Raw genomic sequence first — 16273 nt, 5'->3', positions numbered from 1 at the left:
GTACAAATTGGTACTTACAAAATAGTCATGGGGATGTAAAGCATAGGGAATATAGTCAATAATATGGCAATAAGCTATGTATAGTGCCAGGTGAGTACAAATCGGGGGGATTACTTCTTTTATTAGGTTGGTACAAAAGTAATTGTGGTTTTTTGCAATTTTCAACCTTTTAAACTCCAGTTACTTTTGCACCAACCTACTACAAATGTCTAACCACTATGCTGTACACTTGAGATTAATATAATATTGAATGTTAACTGTAATTGAAAAATTAAAAAGGGGGGAGAAGGTGAAGGGGAATAAGAGGTTCAAATTTCCAGGTATAAAATAAGTCATGTGGATGTAACGTACAGCATGGGGAATATAGTCACTGATATTGTGATAGCATAGTATGGTGTCAGATGGTTGCTGGACTTACGGTGACCACTTCTTTAGGTATATAAATGATGGACAAGTATGGTATACACCTGAAACTGAAATAATGTTGTATGTTAGCTATATTTTAATAAAAATCTTTTTAAAAAGTGAAAAATGAAGCAAATTTTCATTTTGCTTATAGACAAATAAATAAAATTTCAAAACTTAAAAAAAAAAAAAAAAACCCAATCCTAACACCTGGATGCAACCCCAGGGATGCTGATGGAAACGGAGTAAGGTACAGCCTGGGCACTGAATTTTTAAAAGGTCCCCAGGTGATTCTAGTATGCAACCAAGTTTGATAACTGCTGAAGGAAACGAGTACGTTGAAAGGACCAGGTCTTCTTATCCCACAGCTGTAAAAAACATAACCAGCTGAGCCCAAACTCCAATTGAGCCCGATTCACGTTCCTTCTCCTTTACGACCTACCACTTGCATAAACTTCAGGTTTTGAGAGTCAAGTGTTCACAAGCAGTTTGATATCACTAGGTTGAAAGTCTCCTAGAATGCTATGATCTCATCTCAATATGCCAATAATGGGGTTTACTTATTGAGGCATATGTATGTCTGAAGACTCATGGTTCAAGATGCCATTTTTTCACAAGGTAGTACATACAGCAGATTTTCCGTAAGGAACTAAGACATCAAAAAGAAAAATGTTTTAAGTAAGAACTATGATTTATAGAGAACATACATTGATCTTTGACTTGACAAAAATCAGCATTATTAAAAGACAGGTAACAAAATCTGAGCTTACATTGAATCTGACAAATTAGGTTGTATAGTATCTAGAATAATACATAAGAAAAATTAACTGAGGGCGAAAGAGGATAAAAGCATCACATGCAGATACTTCTGGGAGAGGGGGAACTATATCTGCAGGTGAGGTCCATTTGTGTAGCACATTAAAAAAAATCCTAGGGAAAATGCAATTGACTTACTTGGGTGAAGTGTTTCTCCTTTTGAGGAGACGAAGAGGCAGCAAAGAGGGACAGGAATTCAAAGGCATATGCTGAATGGCTTCTCCATTTCAAAATGGTCATAAAAATATTTAGATCAAGGGCACCTTTGAGAAAAAGAACACCTTAACCAGAGTAGGCTCATTGCATAATTCTTTAGTAATAATGTATAATTTTCAAGTAATGGAGCAGACTTAAAAAGTAATTGTATTTTAATAGCAGCTATCTATTTTTCTTCTCGCCATCTGGCGCTTGATCTGTCTCAGCATCACAGGGACACTTTTCCACGCAGTTTCTAGGGAACCATCCTCTTATTCTTGAAACACCTGAGGAAGAAATTAAATTGATGTGAAATAGATATACTGCAACAGTATTACTGCGACCCATGAGTCCTATTACTTCAAGCTAATAAGCTTTTAGACTACTTTTCCCTTCCCTTTACCATCTTTTATAAGCACAATTTGAGGAGGGAAAATACGTTTTTTTAACTGCTCCTAACAAGCTAGAAAACAGGTATTTCCCAAGCCCCGAAGTGGAGTTGGGGAACTTCTCAACACGGGTATTCACTTTCACGTGTGTGATCGTGACGGGTGTGTTTGGCACACTGTCACACTCTATCTGTTCCAGGGAACCATCTTGTAGCCTTTGTGAATTTCCTTGTCAGACTTTATCTAACATGTAACTTCCTATATAAGGTTGCCTAAGTTGTCATATGGCGTTGATTTAGGATTAATCTAGTGTTATTCAAATAGCATGCTAGGTTAATCTTTACTTTAAAAAGGAACAGTTCCAATGTGTGAAGGTAAGAAATGTACCACCTGGTACAGGATGTTGAGAGTGGGAGAGGCGGTTTATGTGGTGTGGGTTGGGGGTGGGACGAAGGTATTTCCCACTTAATTTTGCTGTGAACCTAAAACTGCTATAAAAAGAAACAATAAAGACACAGAAAGTTTCAATCTGTTGGTTTTTATAATAACTTAATAGGCATGTTCAAAGGGGGAACGTACAGCATAGGGGCTTAGTGCTCAGGCTCTGGAGCCAGACTGCTGAGGTTGGAGCCCTGGCTCTACCTGTTTTTACTGTGGTCTTGGGCGAGTTGCTCAGCCTCTGTTTCAGTTCCCTCACCAATAAAATGTAAATGATAACATCTATCTCAGAGGACTGCTGGGGACTCACTACCACGAGAGAAGCATTTATACAAGTGCCTGTCACATACTTACGCACAAGCTCCAATGTCAGCCAATATTAAAAAGACCCAGTAAATACAAGTGGAGCAACGATGCAAGGAGCTTCTTTTAGCTGTTTAATGATGTGCCTTTCCAGTTAGTTCCCCTAATGCATGTGATATGTGATTGTTTATAAAAGTTATTCTTGTAAAATTTGGAATTATTGCTAGCAGTCTTGTCCTTTATATAGCCCTCTCCGTTTTCATACCTTCTATAAAGGAATCATCAAGAATTTTGTCTCCATACAACCAGTATCTGAAAGAGTTAAAAGATTAAAATTATTTTTCTACGCTAGCTGCCAATTTTGTCAGTAAAGAAGAAATTCGGTACTGCAATCACTTACCGTAACCCCCTCGTGGCGAGAATGAACTCCCCTTTCTGCAGTCTGATGCGAGGCTCTTCAGTGCAGGGGCTTGTAAAGAAGGTTTTGATGCCTTTATTCAAAGGACAGCAGGCACCACTATAATCTTCTATTACTTTATACCGAACCTGTCATCAGTGACCAGAAGAACGATTTAACATTTACCCATAGCTGAGGTTTTTAAGTTTGACATTAAATTGTTAAAGGTAAATCCAAAATGTCAGGTGACAAGTCTTTCCCTCCCCGTTTCCTTAAAGGAGGCAACTGAGATTTCTAATTCTCAAGGCTTTTCTTACACTTCATTTCAAGCACATACCTAATGATTAAACTCTAGCCCAGTGGTATCCAATAGGACTCTCTGCAATGATAGAAATAGTCTATAGTTCACTAGCCAATGTGGTAGCCCCTCGCCACATGTAGCTACTGGGCTAATATAACCACGGAACTGAATTTTTAATTTAATTTTAATTCATTTAAATTTAAATAGCCATCATATTGTGCAGCATAATTGGAAAGATGGGTTTCATACTAACAAACTATATCAAGGAAAATTATTTTTCTATTAGCAATGTAAGTTGACTAAATTCCCTCCAAACCTCCCATCCAAACTATTTAAATGAAAACAAATGTGAATTGCATTCAATTTCAACAAATGTTTTAAGAAATATTATTTAATAAAAGCCAACATTTGGCTTCTACTCAAAAGCAATTTTAAAAACTATATAGAACTGCAGAGCCTGACAAAAAACAAAAGAAGTCAATATCATCGCAAAAGAATTACTTACACTTCTCACTCTTTTATCTGCTTTTTGTTTCAACTGTTCTATCTGTTTGGAAGATAGAAAAAGAAAAACAGTCTATGATCTCAGCGCTGAAATACAGCCTTTCCTCATCTGCTGTAGCAGAGTAACACGACAAACCCCAATTCTCCAGCATTTCAAACTGCTGACAATTTAAAGGCCACATTTTTTTTTTAGCATGAAAAGAAGGCTCTATGACTAAACAGGGGCTGAAGTAGGGCTTTCTTCCTAGTATTGTCTCTAATTTCTTCATCTGTGTATACCCATAGAGATCCCCTGTGGCCTTGGACCAGGCAGATGGGTTCTCTACGTCATGGAGCTTGCAGGCTGCTACTTAAGGTGAAGATGACACAGAGGTTCACTGATTCTTCAGAGCCATGGTAAACAGACTGCAAAACTCACCAAAACAAGTCTTGACTAAAAGTCATCATATGACTCACTTTTCTCCACTTAGTCAGCAACAATGTATTAAAAGGCACTCTATTAGATACAGTTGGGGAAATAAAGAAAACACATGGTCTCTGTCCTAGAATCTTTCTGGTTAAAGATATAAGCTACAAGAATTAAAAGTATGAGCCCTCGTGTGCTGCCATACAGAAGTATAGGATTAAGTGCCGAGTCCAGATACATCTAGAGTACAGAGCTTGAACTTTCAGGAAGAGGTGGGACTGAAACTTAGCTTCAAAATTTCTGAGAGTAGGTCAGACGAGAGAGAAAAAAAAAAAAGCGTGGGCAGTTAGGTGGGTGGAATGTACAAGTGGTTTATTGAGTAGACTAGGCTGATAGGAAAAAATGGTTCCTGTTTGGAAACAGTTGGAAGGTAGTTTTAAACCATATTTTATAAAACTATGTTAAAGTAGCAGGACTTTATCTCACAGGTATGGCGAGTTAAGGAAAGATTAAAATAAAAGTAGAGACATGGTATGAGGAGTGCATTAGATTATTAATTTAGACTCATTCTGCCACATACTGAAGAAAATAGTTTATTCCTTATTTTACCATAAAATGTTATCTGAGTTAAGTGGAAGAAGGTGAGGCAAAAAGAAAAGACGATGTGCACAAAAATACTCACTGTTAAGCTGTACGGATGACAGCCCTCTCTTATGGGCCACTCTAGTCCATCTCCTTCAGGGACCCCGGACCATGTAAACACCTGTTTAAAGTTCTTCCAGTGACTTCCCATATCATAAGGAAAAACAAAGACTTCATCTAGTTGATAATATTGTATTCGATCTTTAGCCTGTGGGTAACAAGGATGTAAGATGGCAGATGCCTTAAGTGGCTTTCAGTAATATACTATTGAGAAGAACATTCATTCCTCAAATTTGTATCATTCCTACAAATACATCCTCCTTGTTGTGAAGTGCTAAATAAATTTATGACATTATCGGAAGAATTTGACACACAACACCAACCTCCTATGACATGAGACCATTCAGAAAATGTCTGACAGGGCTTGTTTAGGAACAACATTCAAAAGTGCCCATTAGAAGAGTTAGTAACTTTATTCCATATATAAAAAATCCTCAATGCTTCTGTTGTTCAGCAGACAAAAGAATCCACGTGTAAAGAGACGTTGATAAGCAGATTTAAGAGGAAGCAAGGGTTTCCTCAGAATGGAAGAACTGTTTTGTGGGGTGCACTAGGATCGGTGGCAGCGACACCTGTGGAGCGGCCACGAAAGGTGTAACAGGGGAGACATCATTTTAAGAAAATCATTATTTTTCAAACTAGCAGGTATGTGCAGGAGATCACCTTTCAGTTTTTTTATACTATTACACATGTATATATACTTATTTATATATGCAGTTATACATACATTTTGTGCATATATAAATATTCAGGCTGTATAAATTATATTCTAGGCATTTAAATTGTTAAGTTTTAACTTGAGATAAATTAGCTAAGAATTTCTTAAGTTTCACTGACACCTAGTGGTATAAAGATACATTACTTATTCCTACAATAAATATACAAACCCAGCTGAAATTTGTTGTATACATTTTAGTGTCTGGTAATTTTGATAAATCATCTATAAACTTAATACGATCATTTATTTGAATATTTTACTCAGCAACAAAGTAGTTTTAAAATAACTCCTAAGGTTTAGCATGGCACTTTATAAAGAGCCTTGGTCATTACCAAAAATACTATTAATCTCATGTCAATATATTATGCTAACTAGAAATGGTACTTTGAAATATAAGATTATCAAAGAACAGGATTTTAAAGAAAAGCTTCATATATTTACTTATAAAGTGCTATTGATGTTAATTCAATTCGAAGAATTATTAAGCTACATGTAAAATGTATGCTCTACTGACTTATATAAATCCATCCCCACTCAGAAAAGGGCAATTTCTTTTCCCTTTTTTATAAACAAAAGCTTCAGAGTCTTCAAAACGGGTAAGATTCTCAGACAACAGAGATTTAGGCTATGAACCAAGAAAATGTGGCAAGGATAAGAGTAACTTACAAAAATGACTAAAGCACGGTCTCTGCCTAAGCAGCACTCAGTGAGGTTGGCCGAAGGGATGAGAGTGGGGTGGGGAGGGAGTACCTATCAATACTATGTGTTACAAGGTGACACAAGTGTGCAATAGGCACTATGGGAAAAGGCGACAAAAGTATTTAACCTTGTCTGGTCTAGGGAGAGTCAAGAAAGCTTCCTTAGAAGGAATGACACAAACTAACTCTTGAGGGACAAGAAATCAGGCAGAGATATAAGGGGATGTGCATTCTAGGCAGAAGGAACATGCGGAAAGATGCAGAAGCATAAGATGTACAATGAGTTACTTGGTATCAAGTGTGAGATGGGGTGGTGAGGGGTGGGGAAAGCGGTTGAGAAGAGCATAAGGGAAGACATGAAAGGTTTTATCATGTACAAGCTAAGGATCTTGGACTTAAACCTGCATATCAGTGGTTCTCAAAGCAAGCTTTGCACACCTCTTTGGGTCCCTGAGACCTTTTTGTGGGGTTCAACAAAGTCATTATGATACGTCTGAGGTCATCATAGTGTTGACATTGGCAGTGGTGGGTAAAAGTGCTGACACCTTAAGCAGGAATCAAAAGAATGGCACCCTCTCCCTCCCCAACAAAGAAAAGGTTTACTCAAGAATGTCACTGATGAAGCAATACAAATTATTATTTTTATTAAATTTCAACCCTCAAGTAGATGTCTTGTTAATATTCTGTGTGACAAAATGGGAAGTACACATAAAGCTGCCGAAGTGGTTATCTCAAGAAAAACACCTGTTTGAGTTGTGAGCTAACAAAAGCTGTGTAGCCAGCCAGCTTTTATCATGTAATGCTGTTTCTTTCTGAAAGAATGAGCAACGTAACAGGCAAACTAAAGTTACGCAAATTTCAGTACCGGCGGACATTTTCTCAAAAATGACCCAAGTCAGGCTGTTACTTCAGTGTAAACAACTGAGCATTTGTTACCAGTAAAAAAATTAAGGTTCGCAAGTGAAAATCAAAATTTTGGAAAATTTTTATCAACCACTATGAGCTTGACGCTTCCCAATATTTAAAGATTTTTTCCCCATAAAATGGGTAACATGAACATTTGGAAAATCTGCCTAACCTTGTAAATCAGTATTTTCCAAATGACTAATGCCTGATATCCTAAAATCATGAATGGGTGAAAGATCCATTCAAAGAACAGAACAGACTGATGGGTTTAGATGTAAAAGAGTACAAGAAGTTTACTGATACAGATGTCACATGCAACTAACTTTTCAAGGACTGTCACTTGTTAAGTTTTAATGTCGTATCAAAGAATATTCACTATTGTCTAAAAGGTCTATTAAAATACTCCACCCTTTTCTACCTATTTATTTGTGTGAGGGTGGATTTTCTTCATATACTTCAATTAAAGCAATATATCTCAACAGATTGAATGCAGGAGATGTGAGAATCCAACTGTCTTCTGTTAAATCAGATATTAAAGAGATTTGTAAAAATATAAAACAATGCCACTCTTCTCCCTATTTTGGAAAATATTTTTCAAAAATATGCTAATTTTATAAACATATAATGGGCTTATCATTTTAAAATGAAATTAATAAATCTTCAAAAATTTTCTCAAAAAATACAGCAAATAACAATAGGTATGACATTGATTAACAAAATCTCTTTAGTGTCCTTAACCATTATTAAGAATGTAAAAGGGTCCTGAGACCAAAAAGTTTGAGAACTGCAGCTGTAGATTAAATTGTACAAACTGACTTTCAGGGGGCTAAATATGTCCTAGGGGTATGTTTTTTGGACCCACAAAGGATTTTTGTTTGCTTTTAATTCGAATTGCTTGCTAGCATTTTATAATGGAAAGATGTCATAGAAACCCAGATCTGTTTTCCTGAAAAACAAAAATCAGATCTCACAACACTGGCTGAGTATTCCCCTGGGGCGACTATCAGCTCTGGTACACAGGTGGCCCCACTCAGCTAGGCTGCCTGCTGGGCCCGTGCCGCCCTCTGGGTTTACACGCCTGCTACAGTGATGAGCAGTGGTGAGGCTCTGAGAGTTATAAGCAAGAAGCAGAGTAGTCAGATTTACTTTCTACACTAGAATTACAACTGACAGGATGAAGTATGTATTGGAGGTTGTGAGGTCTGTGGCAAACTGCATGTTACGGTATGAGCCCATGCTGATGTCTGAAGCAGTAAGAAAAACCTGATGGCACCTTGGTAGGACAGAAGTTACTTTCCAAACGGGCTGTGTTCTCCTCTAGTCTGAAAGGAACGGCCAAATTGTTTAATGTGGCCTCTTCAGCAACTCAGGGCGTATGAGAAGCATATTTCAGTGAGAGTTATATTAAACTAGGAATGAATCAAAATGTCTCCTATATTGACCTTTTATGTGGCATGCAAATGACTTAAGGAAGCCATATGGTGGTAAAGTTTCCACTTCCGGGCTTTTAAGCATTAATAGGGTCTATTAGTTAGCCAGTACTTCATTGATATTGAGGAAACAAGTAGTAAATTTACCTTTTCTTCAATCCATGATTCAATAGAAGTTTTGTTTCTGAGAATTATTTTCATCTGAAAATGAAATGATAGTAAAATTTTGTAATAGTTCAGATTTCAGATTATTATCTTCAGATAATCATTTTAGAAGATGATTTCAGATTACCACCTTCATACTAACACTACGAGATGGTGTTTATTGCTTCATTCCATAGATGACGGTACCAGGTTAATAAAGGTTACTTACCACAGTGTGTGGTGCATCTGACTCTAAAACCCTTGTTCTTAACCACTGACTATACTACACCGCCTCTAAGTAAAATAATTACATTAATCCATAAGCAAATCCTAGTCTACCATTTTAATAAAAATTCACATTCTAAGTATTATCTGCTAAGGCTTTCAGAGTATTAATAAAATATTGATATCTATTCAATCAGTATCAGTACTTAGTGTGTATTTTGCTATTAAAATCTCTTATCACTATTTTGAATTAACCTTAAATTTATAATTAATCTATTTATTACAAGTAACATGACTCATTTCTATCAACATATATTCTGCTTGCCTTAAAAACTGAATATATTCAGTCTGAATCCTATTATTCAATTTTTTCTACATATAACTAATTCCACTTATGTATGTTTTATACACCACAGGATTTTAGTTTATTTCTAATATTATTCTTAATTATAGGCATTGGGAAAAATAATCAAAGAATTTGATCCCAGGCTAGAAAACATGAAGTATAACCAAAACCAGCTTATTTTAAACTGAGAGTTCAGAAAGGGTTGGGTGATGCATCAGGGCCGTCTGCCCAGCATTTCTAATTCTGTAACAGTTCTGAATTTCCTTAAGCTTGGCTGTGTCTTCACACAGACAGCACAGCACAGTGAAAACCACCTGGACTATGAGTCCTCATAATATACTCAGGGTCTAGCGCAATGCCTGGCCTACAGTGGGCCTTCAGTTAATGAAGAAACTAATTCTGTGAACAAAATCGGTCAAAAGAACTGTTTTGTGATCCCTTCAGGGCTACATCCTCCTTCTCTGTGTTTTTGCAGCACCTGTACATAAATCTATGACAGACATAGAACCCTGTAATCATTCACTGTTTACTACTAATTGTGAGTTCCCTGAGGGTAGGACCCTTTTCATTTTCATTACTGTAGTTGAGCAGAGTAATTCATCACACAGTAGGCATTAACTAACACCTGTCTCACAGGGTGGTTAGAGATTAAATGAGCTAACAACATGTGAAGTGCCTAAAACAGTGTCTGCACATGGTTAAGTGCTCCATAAACGTTATAGTATGATGATAACGGTTCAATATAGACTATCATAAAATAATAATTATGTTTACTGAGTACACAAATGGGTGATCTTGGGTAAGTCACTTAAGCTTTCCGTGACTTAATTACTCATCCATAAGGAAGGGAAAATAATACCTCTTTTGGGATTGATGTGCAGGTCATGAGAGTCTAAACGTAAGAGTTTTCTCAATGATAAAGTGCTACGTACCATTTTTTAAAATTAGATCAATTAACCTGGAAATTCTGGCAAAGTCACTCCAAAATTCTGACTAGTCCAGAGAAGATTAAGTTAGTTACCTAGATGGAACGAGGAACACTAATTTCCATTTCATAGAGCGTACTTACATGCAGCCTTTATCTTTTTCTCATGACAAGTAGCCCCAATAACTCAACTTTGAGCTAGAAGTAACCAAGGAACTTACCTGGGTAAAAAACAACATCCCAACAGCTATGGTTGTTCCTAAAGCTAGTCCCAAGGCAAACAAGGTGGCAGCAAACGCAGCTAGTCCAAATGGAAGAATTGGAAGAGGGTCTCTCCGGGCTGCACTCATATCAATCTTGACCGTGTTCCACCCAAAGGAGAGCTACAAACAACAACGCACACTCAGAACACTGGGTGTCATAGTGGTCCAGGCTCCACTGTAACATTTAAAACACCTTGATCAAAACAATCAACAAATGACCATGTGACACTATGGCCCAAGCAAACATAGCTGCTTCCAGGGAATTCTGCAGCTTGAACCTACTGATGGATACGCATGGCATCATCCTTAGTTATTCTCAAGTGTTACTTTTTTTTTCTAATTGTTTCTTCAGAAAGTGTTAGGCATACTCCAAACATTAACATGCATTTACAACACTAATCTAAATGAACCAATTCAGACATCCATCTAAGTTGTAACTCTGTCTCCCATCTTCTCCTTGCTTTTCTATATTTACAATAATATTCCATTGCAACAAATATAGCCTATTTAATTGTTCTTTCATGTTCCACAACCAGAGGTTAAAAACTGGCAAAATGCAGGCCCAATATGGCCTGCAGATACGTACTGCGGGGCCCACAAAATGTTTTAAAATATTCAGAATTAGGTGCCAACACTTAAAAATCAAGAGATTTCATATTTAAAAAATCCAGATTTTCAGATTTTTTTGCTTGAAAAACTGGAAGATCTAGCATCACTGGGCTGGATTCCCAAACATCAAAAATTGGCTGAAGTTGAATATGGGCGGTCCCTTCTCTGAAGGGCATGTGTTCTACAGTGTGCCCCAGTGTCATTGGGCCTGTGTCCCTCATTAACCTTCCAGGCCTTTTTAGGGACTTGAATTGTGACTCCTGAACTTTATCTCATGACTACGTACTCATGAATCGACTCATCTGTTGCAGGATATTTTAGGACTTGCAACTGCTCCATGAGCCAGGGCACTGGAATTAGAAATGAACAAAAGAACTACAACTTGTCACCTGAATTGGGTGAAAACAGAAAGCCCTCGTGTTGTCTTTTTCTTCTTGTTCTTTTTCCCCCCTCTAATTATTCTTACCACAGCTACCAAGTTTGAAATATAGTAAATTAAATATACAGTACAATTTCAACTAGAGCTAGGAAGGTGAGTTTCTAGAACAAAGTAATCTTTCCTCATCTTAAAATTAAGTTTTAATTTTTTTTTTAAAGATTCCATATAGAGATAGAGCAAAGTTTGTTTCCCCACCTAAATCATAGTAAGCATACTTCCAAAAGGGACTTCTTAAATAATCTTGATAACTACTATTTAATCTTGCATGAATGATTTTAAAACATTTTCACTTACCCTGTTATAAAGCTGTGTATACATAGTCATAACAAAAATGAAGGCAGCGTGAATACAACCCAAGGGTGCTAAAAGGAGAAAGAGTGTGAACGAAGCATGATTTTGGTAACCACAACAGTTGTTGATCCAAGGACAGTGATGGTCCATCTTCATCACACACCTACCAAGAAAAATTTACATAAATCATGAGGCAGAAAATCCTGTCTACTTTGAATAACTTTGGTCTTCAAAAGATCAAGCAAATAGGAACCCAACAAGTCCATGAGTCACAGAGGAATTATACTTCATGGAACAAAAAGAAAAATCTTTATGAGTTTTTAAACAACTCTGAACAGTGACTTCTTTTAAATTCTAAACAGCACAAGAAAGGGCAGTCTTCATAAAGCTTCTGAGGAAAAGATATCTGCTACTTGTAAGTTTGTTTCAAGAAGTCAGGAAGCCCACAGAGAGGCTAATTATAAAGAAATGAGCACGGTTCCTGGTTTTCCTCTGGCTCTGAAATGCAGTGACTGAAGTGGAATACATTAGAGATGCAACAAAATCACTTATAAATCTCCGCTGGGGTTGATGGGGCCTAGCAGATGCTTATAACTTCCTTCTTTCCTGTCCTCACCCTTCAGACGTAGAATCTCTGAGCTAAGCAAGCAACTATGGAATATAAGATGTGGTGTAATAAACAAAGTCTCACTGAGCTTCCTTCACTTGTTGTTGCAAGCAGAAAATTTCCTGGCCTCAAGCCAACTTTATATGCCGCCACAGTTCTCTTGAACCTCAACATTCTCACCAGAAATTTCTTATTAATCAATGGATATAGCTGTTCATTCATTTGAAAAGGTTCTAGCTTATTTCCCACTTTTTTTACAATGACTCTGTTTTCTTTTCATTAAGGTTTTTATATTAAACACTTATGATAATAGGCACCTGGATTCATTTACTAGATTTGTATAAAGTGCAAATGTTACTCAACTAAATAATGGAAAACGCAGCTCTTCTAAAATGGACGTTATGGACACTTAAGTATTTTGACAATATTTTCTATGAAGTAGTCACGATGCAGAGAATAAAACTAGGATTGATGTGGCAGAAAGAACAATAAAAGGCTACTCGACAAGTGGGTCAGTTCCCGACGAATGGGCCAGACAGTACCTGTTACACTTTCGGCAGTGATGTGATCGTGGAGCCTTGTACGCTTGGCAGACCTTACAGTACTGGAGGTACATGCTCTCCTGAGAATTCTCCTTGGCAGCAAAATATAAAGAAAAATACGTCAGATAACTGACCCTAAGTAATAACAAGGCTTATGAATAAATGCTTTCCTATAGTTTGACTTCCTTCTATGGGGATGGGGGATGGATGGAATCTTAACTTGCATTTCCAGCCCTTTGACTGGAGCTAAAGTATTTTTAAAGAACAGATTTCTGGTAACAGCAGTGTCACTCTCCCAATTACCGAGAAGTCATTTTTAATTTCTCTCTTCCATGCTCTACCCAAATCCATTGTCACTGAGTATGGTTGGTTCTACTTATCCAAATTCTTAGTAGAAAGGGAGTTTAGAAAAAAGGCAGCTGACAACTTGGTAGGTATTTTAGAGTGGGGACTCAATTATCAGAGTTAATACTCTTAACATTCCTATAACACAACTCTGTCAGAGCTCTGCTTGAAAACCTCTAATAACTCCCTATGGTCTCACAGTTTCTCATTTGTTTGAGATCTTCCATAACCTGCTTTTGTTTCAGGCTTATCTGCACTACACAGTCTGTCCCTTGTTTCCAAAGACACTCTCCCACCACTCTCAACCTGAAATGCCTTCTTCCCCATCTTCTGGGTGAATTTCCACTTCTCACTTAGATCCCCAGCTGAAAATTATCAATTCCATCTAACTTCAACAGCACTCACCACATCTATTCTATAGTTTAGTCATATGCACAAGTGCCCTGGTTTCTCTCCTTAGTTACAAGGTTTTCAGAAAATGAATTGTGTCTTATCCATTTCTGTACCCACTTCATATAGTACACTAGTGTTTCTCCAATTTTAACATACCCAAGACTCATTTGGGGATTTTGTTAAATGCAGATTTTGATTCAGTAGGTCTGGAGCCCAAGATTCCGCATTTCTAACAAACTACCAGCTGATGTCCCCAACAAGAAATACAGAAATTCCTAAGCGTAAACTTTTAAACAAATTTTAAGAAGCTATAAATTGATTCATATGGCTGTACTTCCCAATTTTCACTGAAATGATTTAACAACTTTAATAGACGGCAGTTTCAAAGGGTTTTTCTCAGTTCTGAGTATGTTAATGTATCACACGTAAAAGGATCCTAGAACCAAACAGCATTGTGAAATTTATAAGTGAGGTGTATGATAGGCAGTGTTTCCTAAACTAATGATTGTGGACTCAACCCCCCCTCCTTTTTTTGTTTTTTAAATGCAAGACAAGTATTCAATTAAATCGCTTTGGGAAATACTAATTTAGATCAACATTTTCAAACAGGTATGAAATAAATTATTTGAGCTTTAAATGATCAGTGATTAGAATAACATGCTGAGTCTCTAGGCAAAAAGTAGACTGATGTTATTAGTTAGAAAATACAGCAAAAACTAAATATGTGATTATCATTAGAGTTCATCATCTAAAGGGATCTTTTTCTTACCGGTTTCCACCCGAGAGGGACAAAGCCAGGACCCACAAACATGGCATTAAAGTAATTATACAGAATCATGACAGTCCAATTTATCAACATGATGAAATTCACGCTTCCTCCCGTTGTATGTAAGGGCCAATACCACAACACAGAGTCGATCATGGCCATTGTAGAGCATATTGCTATGACACCAAGGGCTATGATGGGACCCCAGTGACACAGTCTCTTTAACTCTTGGAGATTTTCAAACTTGATCACTGAGCAGAATGCACCCATTTTGGTGAGGAAGAATGCCTTCCTATCTTTAAAGAACTGTAGATTTCTTTTTTCTGTGCACACATTTCCGTGTGCCACAAGTCCAGGTGTGTTCCCGAATTGTCATGCCTTCAAGTTGTGTGATGTTAATGCAGATTATGCCATTTTCACTGTTACACACTCAGGGCTCTTTACTAGGAGAATCCAGTATCTCGGCTTGAAACCCAATCTAAAGAAAACAAAATGAGAAAGTTCAGTAAAAAATTTTATTACACCCTATATTTAACTCCAATAACCACCTAAACAAAAGCATCTCACAAATGCACAAGCATGGGATGAGTATCTTGTCAAATGTCAAAAAGAACGATTTTTATCTTATCCAAAATAAGGTTCAAGTGTACATGGCATGTAAACTGAATACATGATTGTCAGGGGACTGATTGATTATCCAACGTTTAGTGAACGGTTTGAGGAGACAAAGAATTTTAGAGCTGGGAAGCTGGGCCTCAGGGTCGATCTAATCCAGTCTCCTTCATGGCAGAGAAATTAGCTTGGAGGGGCTCAGTGGTTAGACCAAGGTCACAGGTAACAGCTGAACCCAGAACAGAAACCAAGTCACTGAACTCCCTTTGCAGAGTTTTAAGCTACCTCTTACCGAGTTTCGAATTAAGTCAAGTATGAGCCAGACAAGGTCTACACCATTGGCCTGCCGTGGCCCCCAAAACACCAACATAAGGGTCTATTTGGGCCAAAGGTAAGGAAGCAAGAGGGTGAGAGCAAGGACAGAGTGCAAGGAGAGGAGGGAGGAGACGGGAGATGTGCGTGAAATCATGACTGGAGGCGTATATGAGACAGAACATGAGTAAGTATATTGGGGGGGGGAGAGGAAGTGCCTCCCGGAGCGACGCACGGGGAAGACGGGAGGGCGAGCGCCGGGCAGATACGGAGAAGGGGATTTCTGATGGGACTGCAGTGAATCAAGGGAAGGAGATGTGAAGTATAGGCAATAAAGACTTCCACGCAACAGCTGCCGCTGCCTTGTGCCTCAGTTTCCCGCCCGTGTCACGGAGCAGCGCTTAGAAATCCTCTCTCAAAGGACGCACGTCCTGGGAAGCGTGGTTGGTCCCAAAGAACTGGAGATTCTGGCCTCACTTGGGTGGAGTGAAGACCACCGAATTCACGGCTACATCCCCAGCCTTGACTCCCACCTCAGTCCGGTCCTTGGTGCCCGCTCCTCGGCCATCGCATTTCCGGGGCGGCCTGGGCTCACCCGGAACAGGTTTTCTCCTTTTCGGGTAACTCCATCATGGGTACCTCAGTCCAGCGCACGCAGGGAGCGAATCCTGGCGTCTAGAGGCTGGAGTGCGAAATCCGCAACGACCCGCGGGTCTCTCCGCCGGCGCTCTCGCAGTTAGTTGCTCTCCCGTTCAGGCCCTGTGCGCAGGCTCCGTGGTAGTCACTTCCGGGAGGTCAGCCGCGTTAAACTTCCCTTCCGAAGCAAGCGCCTGTACCCGTGGCTCG

The 16273-nt window shown here is 38.3% G+C and overlaps 1 protein-coding gene across 2 annotated transcripts; it reads right to left on the bottom strand.

Annotated features, from left to right (window-relative positions):
* Window positions 1-1075: 1075 nt before the first annotated feature.
* Window positions 1076-16206, bottom strand: ZDHHC6 (zDHHC palmitoyltransferase 6). Of its 2 annotated transcripts, none has more exons than XM_019725143.2 (11): window positions 15961-16206; window positions 14507-14981; window positions 13000-13091; window positions 11854-12013; window positions 10470-10631; window positions 8756-8809; window positions 4837-5004; window positions 3750-3791; window positions 2947-3092; window positions 2812-2858; window positions 1076-1703 (listed from the first exon to the last, which is right to left on the bottom strand). In XM_019725143.2, exons 2-11 carry the CDS (start codon window positions 14771-14773, stop codon window positions 1600-1602), a joined length of 1242 nt encoding a protein of 413 aa, XP_019580702.2. In that variant the 5' UTR covers window positions 14774-14981; window positions 15961-16206; the 3' UTR covers window positions 1076-1599. The 2 variants fall into 2 exon arrangements, with proteins under 2 accessions (XP_019580702.2, XP_074195166.1); XM_074339065.1 differs by having other exon boundaries at window positions 16067-16202.
* Window positions 16207-16273: the final 67 nt, after the last annotated feature.

The sequence above is a fragment of the Rhinolophus sinicus genome, linkage group LG07 (genome assembly GCF_036562045.2).
Source record: "Rhinolophus sinicus isolate RSC01 linkage group LG07, ASM3656204v1, whole genome shotgun sequence".
Classification (NCBI taxonomy): Eukaryota; Metazoa; Chordata; class Mammalia; order Chiroptera; family Rhinolophidae; genus Rhinolophus; species Rhinolophus sinicus.
The sequence above is the reverse complement of the archived record's forward strand: the minus strand, read 5'-3'. Positions and strand labels throughout refer to the sequence as shown.

What these genes read in the sequence shown, in the direction of transcription:
- ZDHHC6 (XM_019725143.2), bottom strand. Translation starts at nt 14,773, where the DNA reads ATGGGTGCATTCTGCTCAGTGATCAAGTTTGAAAATCTCCAAGAGTTA. An exon ending in ATACACAGCTTTATAACAGG is followed by an intron (nt 10,632 to 11,853) that starts GTAAGTGAAAAT and finishes TGTTGTTTGTAG; the next exon opens with CTCTCCTTTGGGTGGAACAC. An exon ending in TGATGATTCCTTTATAGAAG is followed by an intron (nt 1,704 to 2,811) that starts GTATGAAAACGG and finishes TTTCTTCCTCAG; the next exon opens with GTGTTTCAAGAATAAGAGGA.